The 12,812-nt window shown below is 51.4% G+C and overlaps 1 protein-coding gene across 3 annotated transcripts; it reads left to right on the forward strand.

Annotated features, from left to right (window-relative positions):
* The first annotated feature begins 3,517 nt into the window (after positions 1-3,517).
* Atg4d (autophagy related 4D cysteine peptidase) lies at positions 3,518-12,804 on the forward strand. 3 transcript variants are annotated; one of them, XM_052753861.1, is made up of 10 exons: positions 3,518-3,948; positions 4,972-5,055; positions 5,137-5,310; positions 6,347-6,623; positions 6,700-6,764; positions 8,921-9,051; positions 11,437-11,515; positions 11,607-11,683; positions 11,789-11,881; positions 12,266-12,804. In XM_052753861.1, the coding sequence occupies exons 1-10, from the start codon at positions 3,714-3,716 to the stop codon at positions 12,446-12,448; spliced, it is 1,398 nt and encodes a 465-aa protein (XP_052609821.1). In that variant the 5' UTR covers positions 3,518-3,713; the 3' UTR covers positions 12,449-12,804. The 3 variants fall into 3 exon arrangements, with proteins under 3 accessions (XP_052609821.1, XP_052609819.1, XP_052609820.1); XM_052753860.1 differs by having other exon boundaries at positions 3,519-3,948; positions 11,762-11,881; XM_052753859.1 differs by having other exon boundaries at positions 11,607-11,881.
* The last annotated feature ends 8 nt before the right edge of the window (positions 12,805-12,812 follow it).

A 12,812-nucleotide genomic window follows, 5' to 3' on the forward strand; every position in this document is an offset into this window, starting at 1 on the left:
TAAAGATAAATAATTTTTAAATCCTTGTCTATTAAAAAACGTTCAAGGCCATCCTTAGCTGCACACAGTGAGTTGGAGGCCAGTCTTGACTGTCCAGGACCCTCCTGAAAGTACTGGATGCCATATCCCACTCCCTCCATGCCAGGTGTGCTGTGGCATCTTGGTTATTTTCCTTCACCATCCTGTGGGTGGCTGAGTGCCCAGGCTTGCTTCCCCTGCTCAGTATTACAACAGAGCCGCGTGGTAAATGTTGTCAGCCAAGGAAAAGGTCAAAGTTCGAGATTAGAGGCACACTTTTTGCTGAACCCCCGTTGCTCTTGCAACACATTTCAATCAGGAAATCCAGATGTGTATCATTGGTGCACCACTCAAAATGGCGGAGAGTGGCAGGAACTCTTTCTGTTGTTTGAGTCAGGGTTTCCTTGTGAAGCGCAGGCTAGCCTCAAAGTCACAAGGCTAGTTTTCAGCTCACAGCAGCTCCCTTGTGTCAGCCTCCTGAATGCTAGAATGGCAGGCTTGAACCACCACACCCAGCTGAATTAATGCCATTATAAAATGAGGAAGAAGGCTGGGAATGTAGCCTGCTGCAGAAATGTAATAAAGTCCTCTCTTTTTACATCTTTATTTATTAATTTATTTATTAATTAATTAATTTATTTATTGTGTGTTTGTGTGTGTGCACGTGTGTACTAGCATATTACAGCATTCATTTGGAGGAGCAGAGGACATCTTTTGGGAGTTGGTTTTCTCCTTCTACCATGTGGGTCCTGGGGGTCAAACTCAGGTCATCAGTCTTAGCAGCAAGCACAAGCGCCTGTACACACAGATATGTAAAAGCCCCCTGTTGCAGCCATTTTGATTGATTGTTGTTTTTGTTTTTATTGTTGGGTTTTGTTTTTCTTGTATTTGTTTGTTTTTTCGAGACAGGGTTTCTCTGTGTAGCACTGGCTGTCCTGGAACTCGCTCTGTAGACCAGGCTGGCCTCAAACTCACAGAGATCTGTAGTTGGCATTTTCTTTGGGCTGCCAACCAGCTCTCAAATAAAGACATGGAGACTTATTAACTATGAATGCTTGGCCTTAGCTTAGGTTTGTCCCACCAGCTCTTTTAACTTAATTTAACCTGTTTCTATTCATCTACATTTTCCTTGGGGCTTTTTACCTTTCTTTCATTCTGTATGTCCAACTTTTCTGGGCCCTCCACGTCTGTCTGTCCAGCCCCTGTCGTCGCCCTGTTGTTGTTTTTTCTTTCTCTCTCTTTTTTCCTCTCTCTTGAACTCCTCCTCCTACTTATTCTCCCTGCCTGGAAGTCCTGCCTATACTTCCTTCCTTGCTATTGGGCGTTCAGTTTTTTTATTAGACCAATCAAGTACCTTAGGCAGGCAAGGTAAAATAGCAACACATCTTTACATAGTTAAATGTTCTGCAACAGAGATTCTCCTGCCTCTGCCACCCAGGTGCTGGGATTATAGGTGTGTGCCACCACTGCCTGGATTTTTTTTTTTTTTTTTGATACAGGGTCTCACCATATATTCTGGCTAGTGTGAAACTTCCTATGTAGATCAGGCTGGTATTGAAACTCACAGAGATCCCCCTGCTTTTGCCTCCTGAGTGCTGGAATCAAATGCATGTGTCACTATGAGAGATGCCCCCCCACCTCCCCGGCCTCAAACTTGCTATATATGTAGTCCAGGTCGGCCTTGAATTCCTGACTACATCTCCCAAATGCCTGATACACACGGTTTATGTGGTGCTAGGGATTGAATCCACACTTTGTGCATGCCAAGTAGGCACTCTACCAACCAAGCCACACCTCCAGCTTTATGTGGCAATCTGATATGCTTTCCTGTTAGGGAAACGTGGACACAAAGTTCTGACATACCCACCTCAACAAAGATTCCTGGGGCCTTTCTTTTCTCTTTCACAGTGCTGGGGATTGAAGGAGGGCCCCATGCATGCTAAACCAGTGCTCTACCCTTTATCTACATTCCCTCCCTGCTGATCTAGCCTCCTTTCCTCTTCCCCCTCATCCAACTCTAAACCAGGTTGCACCCTCTTCTATTTTATATAAAAAGACAGTTTCTTTTCTGTCCCCCCACCCTCCATCTGGTTTCTTTTCTTGGACATCCATCAGTTGTATGAAGATTCAGTTAGGGCCAGGCATGACCATATATGCCTGTAATCCCAGCACTCTGGAGGTGCAGACAGGAGGGTCATAAATTCAGCACAGAGCAGCAGGTAAAGGTATCTGCTGCCAGGCTTGGTGGCCTGAGTTCGGTCCTTAGGAGAAAACTGACTTTTGAGAGTCGTCTCCCGACAATTGCTGTGGCAAGGATGTGCACACAAGGATGAGACAGACAAATAAATGTAATAAACTAACTAAATAAGCAAATTCAATGCAATCCTCGGCTACATAGCTAGGAAGTTCAAGGCCAGCCTGGACTATATGAGATCCTGTCTCAAAATACCAAAACTAGTTTTCTTTTATACTCTTACAGATACTCCACATTTTGCACAGGAGGAAACTGAGGGACAGAGAATCATGACTTGCAGGGACTGGGGCCAAGGATGGGGTCACATCCCCAGGGGTGGTATCTGTTCTGGGTTGATAAACTCTAGAGTGATGTCCAACAAGCTCTTTTGTTCTCATGAAGCCAGGCTGGCCTCAAACTCTCTGCACAGTGGAGGAGGAGCATCTGCTCCTGCCTCCACCTCCTGAGTGGTGGGACTTCAGGTATGCACCACCACACCCAGTTAATGGGGTTCCAGGAATAGAACACAGGGCCTCATTATTGTGGGGAAGACCCTCTACCAGCTCAGCCACCCCACAGCAAGCTCAGGCTTTGAGTCGCCGAGCACTTGGGAGGCTGAGGCAGAGGACAGCCAAGAGTTGGGGGCCAGCTTAGCCTACACAGTGGGTTCTCTGCCCGACCACTCAAATTTCTCTGCAGCTGGGGCCACATCTTCTGGGTGTGACACCTGGGGTGGTCATGCCTATGGATGGCTTGAATACACGGAACTTGCTCTCCTCAAGCCAGAGATGTCTAAGTGTTTCAAAACACTAGAAAAGGGCCTTCAAATGTCTCAGCGGGTAAAGATGCTTACTGCCCAGACCGGGAACCTGAGTTGGATCCTCCCAACCCTCAGGATGGAAGGACAGAGGAGACTCCAGCAAGTTGCGCGTATATATTCGAGCCCTCCAGAAACATGAGAAGCCCCAGGTGTCTCACCCAGAAGATGTGACCTCCGCTGCAGCGGAATTTGAGTGGCTGGGCGGGAAATCTCGCTCTGGAGCGAGAAAAAGCCCGATGTCCGCAGCCTGAGGTCAAAACCAGAGTCAGCAAGGGTTCAGGAGGGGACGTACCGGGGGTGTGGCAAAGTACGTGACTTCCCAGGCTCTGACAACAGATAAGAGCCTGCAGGGGCTCGCCTCGCGCCTGCGCGGTGAGATAAGGTGGGTGTGGAGAGTCCAAGGGAGGAGGGAAAGTGCAGGGCGTGGCCAGAAAGCAGGCCACGCCCACCCGTATCCGGGTGCGCTGGGCCGCCAAGATGGCGCTGGTTATAGAATCCCGGGTACCTGCGGCGGCCGGAGCCGGGCCCGGGAGCTCGGCGCCGGGTACCGAGTAGCGCTGTTCTGGCCACGGGGCTGCGCTCGAGGGTTCGCATTTCCCCTGACCTCGGGGGACACCTGCGTCCTTCCTCCCCGGCGCGTCCATGAACTCGGTGTCGCCGGCCGCGGCGCAGTACCGCAGCGGGAGCCCGGAGGACGCGCGCCGGCCCGAGGGTCGCCGGCCGAGGGGACAAACCCGGATCCCGGATCCCAACAGCCTGGGACCTTCGGGGTCGGGCGGGGCAGCTCTAGGATCATCTGGGACCGACCCCGCCGAGCCTGACGAGGTGGACAAGTTCAAAGCCAAGTTCCTGACAGCCTGGAACAACGTCAAGTATGGTGAGGAGGGGGTGCAGAGGTGGGTGTCAGAGGGGTCAGAGCGAAGCAAACCAAACCCTGTCCTGCGGATGATCCCACCTGAGGGAGTCACCGGCAGGTCCTCCTCCCTGCTCAGTCGGGGACCTGGGACAGGTTGGATAGGAATCCTTTTCAAGCCCCGCCCATTGCTCCTGTTTGACCTTGGCCAGATTTCGTCCCTTTCTTGCGGTCTGTTTACTCCCCTTCTAAAATAGGTGCAATAGTAAGAACAGAGCTAGCAGGTGGTGTGGTTCACGCCTGTAATCCCAGCACTGGGGAGGCTGAGGCAGGAGGATTACCAAGAGTTTTAGGCTAGCATGGGCTACATAATGAGTTCCGGGCTGACTTGAGCTCCTCATGAGACTCTGCCTCAAAAAAAATCGGGAAACGGAGGGCTGGAGAGTTGGTTCAGAGGTTAAGAGAGGCCTAACTGCTCTTCCAGATGACAGGGTTCACTTACCAGCACCCACATGGCAGCTCACAACTGTCTGTAACTCCAGTTCCTGGGATCCAACACCCTCACACAGCCATACATGCAGGCAAAACACCAAAGCACGTTTTAAAAAAAAATCAGAAAAGGGCCAGTGAGATGCATCAGTGCTTAAAGGCATTTGCCGCCAAGCCTCAGGACTTCAGGTCTATCCTGGACCCACATGGTGGAAGGAGAGAACCAACTCCTACAAATTATCTACTCTCCAGACCTAAGGTGTGGCACTTGGCCACACATACACAGGCTCACACACAAAAATGAAATGTACTTTACACATTTTACAACAAAAATTAACAGTCAGAATAGAATGGTCCCGATCCCCTGAGTCAATGGTGGACCCTTATGAAGGTGTAACTAAGCACCACGTGTGTTTTAGACAGATGTGGCATGGATTTTGCACAGCTGCCCCTGAGATCCCAGCTAGGACCAGGCCCATTTCACCGTTGGGGAATGGAAGGCCCATTGCTGATACTTGAGTGCTTTAAGTTGCTGGGAGCTGCTCCGTGTCTCCTCAGGTTGGGCAGTTAAAAGCCGGACCAGCTTCAGCAAGCTCTCCAGTGTTCACCTCTGTGGGCGACGCTACCATTTCGAGGGAGAGGGTAAGATGTCTAATCTGGGACTAGGGTTGGGGAGTCTCAGGGTTCTCCTTGGTTGGCAAGCTGACTAGTTGGCTCTCATAGGTGACATCCAGCGGTTTCAAAGAGACTTTGTATCTCGACTATGGCTCACATATCGCCGGGACTTCCCACCCCTAGCTGGGGGCAGCTTGACCTCAGACTGTGGCTGGGGATGCATGTTACGAAGTGGTCAGATGATGCTGGCCCAGGGCCTGCTCCTGCATTTTCTGCCTAGAGGTGAGTTGGGTATGTGTGCGTGCGCACGTGTGTGTGTGTGTGTGTGTGTGTGTGTGTGTGTGTGTGTGTGTGCAGGCTGTAGGAATAGTGCCAGGCTTTTGAGTCAGCACTTTAAAATTGCTTTCAAACTGAGAAGTTGAACAGTGCATTGGAATCCCAGCACATGAGGCAGGATTTTGAGCTGCAGTATCCAGTCTGGGTACATAGTGAGTTTCAGGCTAGTCAGGGATAAGTAAGTGTGTGTGTGTGTGTGTGTGTGTGTGTGTGTGTGTGTGTGTGTGTGTAATGTATGTATGTATGTATGTAAAATGAGACTTCAGTCAGGTGTGGAGCTAGAGCCTGGGGACAGAAGTGTAAGGTTGGTTCCCTGGGCTACATGAGAATCTGTCTCAAAAAATTAGAGACATAATTAAGGAGGCGTGTTCCACCACGCCTTTAACCCCAGCACTCAGCAGGCAGAGGCAGGGGGATCTCTGGGAGTTTGAGGTTAGCCTGGTCTACGGAGTGAGTTCCAGGACAGCCAGGGCTACACAGAGAAACCTTGTCTTGAAAAACCAAAATAAATAAATAATTAAAGATGGCTCAGCTGTTAAGACCATTTGCTGCTCTTGCAGAGGACTCAGGTTCGATTCCTAGCACCCACGTGATAACCTCACACCCATAGGTAACTAGTTTCTGGGATCTCACACCCTCTTCTCGTCTTTTTGATACCAGGCTCTCGAAGAGGTCTTAAATACTTGGAGGCAAAACACTTCTGCACATAGGCTAAAAATAAATAAATTTTTATTGAAAAAAATGAGTTTAGGTTGGGGATTTAGCTCAGTGGTAGAGCACTTGCCTAGCAAGCACAAGGCCCTGGGTTCAGTCCTCAGCTCAAAAAAAAAAAAAAAAAAATGAGTTTTATATGTGTTTCAAAATGGTAGGTCAATTTGGAATTCACATGAGTATTAGAATTATGTGTCAAATAAGAGGAAGTAGGAAAGTTGTCCCCCAAACACACCACATGTCTTAACTACAAATTTCATCTCTTCTGCAGACTGGAGGTGGATGGAGGGCACAGGCCTAGCTCCCCCTGAGATGTCAGGGCCAGCCTCTCCCAGCCGCTACCGTGGGCCTGGTCGTCGTGTGCCCTCACGATGGACCCAGGGTACACTGGATATGGAGCAGGATCGTTGGCACCGGCGGATTGTGTCCTGGTTTGCTGACCATCCGCAGGCCCCCTTTGGGCTACATCGGCTAGTGGAGCTTGGGCAGAGCTCTGGCAAGAAGGCGGGAGACTGGTACGGGCCCTCTGTGGTGGCACACATCCTCAGGTGAGACCCTTTGCAGGGCAGGTGGGAGCTTCTCGTGACCCCAGGGACTCAAGCCTGTCTGCTTCCCTGCCCTCAGGAAAGCTGTGGAGAGTTGCTCGGAGGTCACCCGCCTGGTGGTGTACGTCTCTCAGGACTGCACAGGTGAGGCCGGGAGCAAGCTGCACCTGGACCCAGCGCTGCCCAGGCCCTCATTGCTCAGGGGCTGACGCAAGTTCCGGGGTGGAGGGATGCTGATATCGATTCCACACCTGTGGAGGTGCAGTCAGGGTTCCCTCTCCTGCAGAACCTAGAACAGGTCAGAATGAAGGAGTCAAGACAGGAGCTCCCCTTCACCCTCCTTCATGCCTGTCTCACTTTGAACAATCTCCAGTTATTTTTTGTGTGTTTGGAAACCTGTGTCACGGTGTGCGTGACATTGCGGGGGAGTGGGTATTCTGTGGGTTCCAGACATCAGACTTGGGTCATCATCTTGGCAGCGGGACCATCCCATCAGCCCTGCTCACTCTTAACTTTATGAAACTATTCTGGTGTGCTGGCAAGTCTGGGCTCCTCAGGCCCATCAGGTGCCAGAGGTTAGTGACTCAGTGGTCCAAAAAATCCTGGGTTGGCAAGATGGCTCTGTGAGTGAAGGCACTGGAAAGGCTGGCAGCTCGAGTCTGAACCCTGTGGCTGGCGACGAAGCTGTCCTCTGACCCCGCGTGTGCTGTGGCGTGTTCACTCCCAGCACGGGTCCACACAGACACACAGTCAATGCCTTTACAAAAGGGCGGACAGATAAAGGCTCGTTTGGCAAAGGGTTTTGCTGCTGAGCCTGAGAAGTAGATTGGATTCCTGAACCCCAAGGTTGAAGGCGAGAGCTGACACATCCAAATAAATAAAACAGTGCTCCCAGCAGATTGACCAAAGGTTAGCTATTGCCTTCTTCCCGATTGTCAGCGGGTTGTACTTGGGTAGCTTTGTTTATGTTGTGATAAGGTCTCTTGTAACCCAAGCTGGTCTCAAAGCTGTTATGTAAGAATTGTGGGAATAACCTTGACCTCCAGACCCTCCTGCATGTAGAGGATTGCAGTTTAAAAGGGGCCTTTTGGGACAGGAGTGGTGGCACACACCTTTAATCCTAGCATTGGAGGCAGAGGCAGGCAGATCTTTGTGAGTTCTAGGCCAGCCTGATCTACATATGAGTTCCAGGAAAAACAGGGCTACATAGTAAGACTCGGTCTCAGAGTAAAAGGGCACTGGCAGTGGTGTTCCACTCTTTTAGAGAGGTGGATCTCTGTGAGTTCCAGGACAGCCTGGTCTACAGAGTGAGTTCCAGGACAGCCTGGTCTACAGAGTGAGTTCCAGGACAGCTAGGGCTACACAGAGAGACGTTGTCTCAAAAAAAAAAAAAACAAAAAACAAAAAAGTGGTGGTGGGGGTGCCTCTGTGTGGAGTGAGCAGGTAGCTTGGTTGTTCTCAAGAACTGAGTTCCATCACCAGAATCTAGGCATGGTAGTAGTGCAGACGGGATAGTCTCTGGGGTTCTCTAGTAGCCAGCCTAACCTAAGTCCTAAGCCTCAAGGACCAAGGTGGGGCCGGGCAGTGGTGGCGCACGCCTTTAATCCCAGCACTTGGGAGGCAGAGCCAGGCGGATCTCTGTGAGTTCGAGGCCAGCCTGGTCTACAGAGTGAGTTCCAGGAAAGGCGCGAAGCTACACAGAGAAACCCTGTCTCGAAAAACCAAAAACAAAAAAACAAAAACCAAGGTGAGGTGTTCTGGGGGACAATACTCAAGATTGCCCTCTGACCTCAAGTGTCCCCCACAGGCATGTACACACACACACACATACACACACATATAGGGGCTGGGTGGGGGCTGGGATATAATTTAATAGTAAAGCGTTTACACTCTCACACAAAGCTCTGAAATTCATCACCAGCACAAGAAGCACTCAGAATCCCTGCATTATTGGGGTTCTGTCTCAGCTGGTAGAGCAGTTCTCTGGCATGCGTAAAGCCCTGGGTTTCATGCCGGACACTGTGCAAGCCAAGTATGGTAGCACACACCTGCAATCTCAGCACTTGAGAGCTAGAAGCAGGGTGATCAGGCCTCACAGTCATCTGGCTGTTTGAGAGTTCTAGGCCAGCCTGGGACACGTGAACTCCTCAGGAGTCCCCAGGATTGTCCAGGACTTGGTGCACTGGGAAGACATCCTCTGCTGATGACAGCATTGCTCCTCAGGAGCTGCAAGTGGGATGTGCTGCTGGGGGTAGAAGGCTGGTAGAAAGTGACCTGCTGCCGCCGCCCTGTCCCCACAGTGTACAAGGAGGATGTGGCACGCCTGGTGTCCCGGCCAGACCCCATGGCTGAGTGGAAGTCTGTGGTCATCCTGGTACCTGTGCGCCTGGGTGGGGAGACCCTCAACCCCGTGTATGTGCCCTGTGTGAAGGTAAGCGCCTCTTGGGGGGGCACCTCTGCCGGGGTCCTTCCATACTTAACAGTTGGGGGTCAGCCATGGGTGTCATTCTTGGGACCTTTCTGCTTTATCTGTGTGTGTTCTCTGTCTATGTATGTGTATGTGGTGCATACACGAGTGTGCACACGTGGAAGTGATGGGAGACACAGGATTTCTGTTCTGTCACTCTGCTTTATTCCTTTGTGACAGCCTTGGAGCTGGGGTGGCAGCCAGCATCCCCAGTGATACCCCATTTCTGCCCCCACGGTACTGGTTAGAGGCATGTATGGCCGTGCCCAGCCTTTTCCCTAGGTCCTGATGTTTTGAACTCATGTCCCTGTGGTTGGTGAGCAGGTGGTTTTATCCTTTGAGCCATCTCCCCAGCACCCCTCTTGTTTTCTGAGACCGTTATAGTCACATGCTGCCATGCTTTTGACACAGGTTCTGGGGATTGAACACAGGTCCTCATACTCAGCGCTACCCACTAGTTAAACAGCTGCCAGATCCATTTCCTATCCTGGAGGCGGGGGTCCAAACACCGTGAAATGAGCTGATGTTGGGTAGAGGGGTAGTTCTCTGTTTGAGAACAAGCTGGAATGTTCTGGAAGACTGGGGAAGGAGCTCAAGGTGGAGCTCTGTGCCAGGTTGCATTCACACTTAAGTGTAATCCCAGCACTTGAATATATTTTCTTATTAAAAACAGACACATCCTCCTGTCCAAGCACTTTAAGAGGCTGAGGCAGGAGGATCTAGACTCCAAGGCCAAACTCAGTTACACAGCAAGTTTGAGGCCAGCCTGGGCAGTGAGGCCCCGTCAACAAAATTTAATCCCAGTACTCGGGAGGCAGAGGCAGGGGGATCTCTCTGAGTTCCAGGACAGCCAGGGCTGCATGGAGAAACCCTGGCGTGATTGGCACTTCCATCTGGACTTAAGGGGCAGGGGGGTGGTTGCAGTGGAGCCGGAGGAAAGCTCCTCCTCAGCCTTCTAGAAGGCTGAGGAGGAGCTAGAGAAGTGTCTCAGGGAAGGGGCAGGTTCAGCGGAAAGCCCTGGCATGTTTGTGCCCAGATGGAGACCGACTTCTCCCTGTAAGAGGAAGACACTGTCACCTTCACTCCTCTGCCCTCATGGGGACCCCCCCCCCCACAGGCCCACCCCTGCGGGCTCCTTGCTGAGACGTCTCCACGAGGCCTTTGCCTTGTTAAAACTTAAAGTTCTGGCTGTGTAGTGGTGTGTGGGGCTGTGTCACGTACTTTTGTAGCCTGTGCAAGGCCAGACTTCTTTCCCCAGTGCCAAAATAATTCATAAAACTGGGTGTGGCATGTACTCCAGTAATCCTGGAGGTTGGGGCAGGAAAATGTAGTGCTAAAGGCCAGCCTGGGCTACTTAGGGAGACTGACTCAAACATCAGTCGTCTTGGCACACTCCTGGCACTGTAGTGTAGTGGATACAAGGAGGATCAGAAGTTTCTGGCAAGCCTTGGCTATAATCAGAGTCTTTTCTTTAAAAAAAAAAAAAGTGCTGGCATAATGGAGGACGCCTTTAATCCCAGCACTCGGGAGGTAGAGGCAGGAAGATCTCTGTGAGTTCAAGGCCAGCCTGGTCTATAGAGTGAGAGCCTAACTTAGAAAGAAAACAAAAAACAAAAACAGGTAAAAAAGTGGTTAAGAGCAGTGGTTCTCAACTTGTGGGTCTAGACCCCTTGAGGTTGTCACAGGGGTGGCCTAAGACCATCAGAAGTCACAGATATTTACCTAACAATGCATAACAGTAGCAAAATGACAGTTATGAAGCAGCAATGAAAATAATTCTGTGGTTGGAGGAAAAACATGAGGACTGTATTAAAGGGTCGCAGCGTTAGGAAGGTGAGAACCACTGGGTTAGAGGTGGTTCAATGGGTAGGAGGGAACACTGCTCTTGGAAAGGACCAGGGTTTGATTCATAGCACACATGAGCTGCTCACAACTGCCTATAAAACACCAGGGATCTGACACCCCCTTTCATACACTGCACTCAGGTGCACACACTCACACACAGATACACAAATACACAGTTTCATTCTTTAATTCCAGCACTTGGGAGGCAGAGGCAGGTAGATATCGGAGTTTGAGACCAGCCTGGGCTACAGAGTGAGTTCCAGGATAGGGAGGACCACATAATGAGACCCTCTCAAAAAACAAAAAAACAAAATCTCTTAAGAAGGTATGCAGCCATTTCTATAGTCTTCCCATCTGACAGTCAGGTTTCTGCTCTAGAATTTCAGTGCTGTCAGGCTGGGTTGGTTAGCAGGATGGCTGCTCAGTTGGTCCCCTGGCTTCACAGACTCTCTCAGACCTGCTGTTTGTTGAGCCCATCTGATGCCAGCTTTCTCGTCTCTACAGGAGCTCCTTCGGTCAGAACTCTGCCTAGGCATCATGGGGGGCAAACCCCGGCATTCACTGTACTTCATTGGCTACCAGGGTAAGCCATAGCCCCTTTCCTGGGTCACAGCCCTCCGCCTTCCTCTTACCCACCCTAGTTTACACTTGCCCCTGCCCCAACCCCCCCACAGATGACTTCCTGCTCTACTTGGATCCCCACTACTGCCAGCCCACAGTGGATGTCAGCCAGGCCGACTTTCCCCTTGAGGTGAGCTGCTGGCTTTGGGTGGGAGCTGCAGGCACAGGCACAAAATTGGGGTACCTCAAACCTCTCTTATCTGCCCAGTCCTTTCACTGCACCTCGCCCCGCAAGATGGCCTTTGCCAAGATGGACCCCAGCTGTACCGTAGGGTTCTACGCCGGGAACAGGAAGGAGTTTGAGACTCTCTGCTCGGAGCTGATGAGGGTGAGCTGTAATCCCTGGGGGCGGGTGGTAGGTGGGCCTGTATATCTTAGTGGTAGAGCCCTTGCCTACCATGTGCTAGACAGACACTGGGTCCCACACTTAGTCCTAGGACAGTAACACAGTGCACATGCTTGACAATGGCAGCGGACATCAAGGTGGACAGACTTCTTCAGTCCAGGAAGCTCAGCCCGGAACAGATGAGAGCAAAGTGAAGGGCACCTGAAAAGGCTTGGGCCACTGCTGGGGGGTGTGGTACTTGGGAGAGCTCATCACAAGTTCCAGGGCAGCTGTTCACAGGCTGGACAATTAGTTGTGCATTGTCCAACTGCTCAGCTGGTTCCAGAAGACCCTGAACTGAGACTACTCTCCTTCATCCTTCTGCAGATCCTCAGCTCCTCCTCAGCCACAGAGCGATACCCCATGTTTACTGTGGCTGAGGGCCACGCTCAGGACCACAGCCTGGATGCCCTCTGCACCCAGCTCTCCCAGCCCACACTGCGGCTGCCTTGCACAGGACGCCTCCTGAAGGCCAAACGGCCCAGCTCCGAGGACTTTGTGTTTTTATAGTGGGAAGGGATGGGGAAAGATGTCAGACTATTTATTTTTTTATTTATGTCATGTCAGGTATGGGATCTAGAACTCCGATAGCAGTGCTGGATCCCCTGTCCTCATGTCCCCCATCCTCCCCAACACAGCTGACATCTGTCTAGGCCCCCAGCTTGGGGCTGTGCCCTTTAGCTGCCCCCATGCCCCCTCAGGAGCCAGGGATGGAGAGTGGGCTCCAGGGCACTCACTCAGGGCCTGATTCAAGTTCTGTAGCCTGCACTGGATCACTGTACTCACTGGTCCCAAGGTCCCAAAGCCCCTGTCCTGGGAGAACCGACTGGCTGCTGGGTGGAGGCTGATAAAGATGCAGACTTGAACACGCTGG

This window comes from Peromyscus californicus, unplaced genomic scaffold (genome assembly GCF_007827085.1).
Source record: "Peromyscus californicus insignis strain IS unplaced genomic scaffold, ASM782708v3 Scaffold_11__1_contigs__length_118956290, whole genome shotgun sequence".
Taxonomy (NCBI): Eukaryota; Metazoa; Chordata; class Mammalia; order Rodentia; family Cricetidae; genus Peromyscus; species Peromyscus californicus.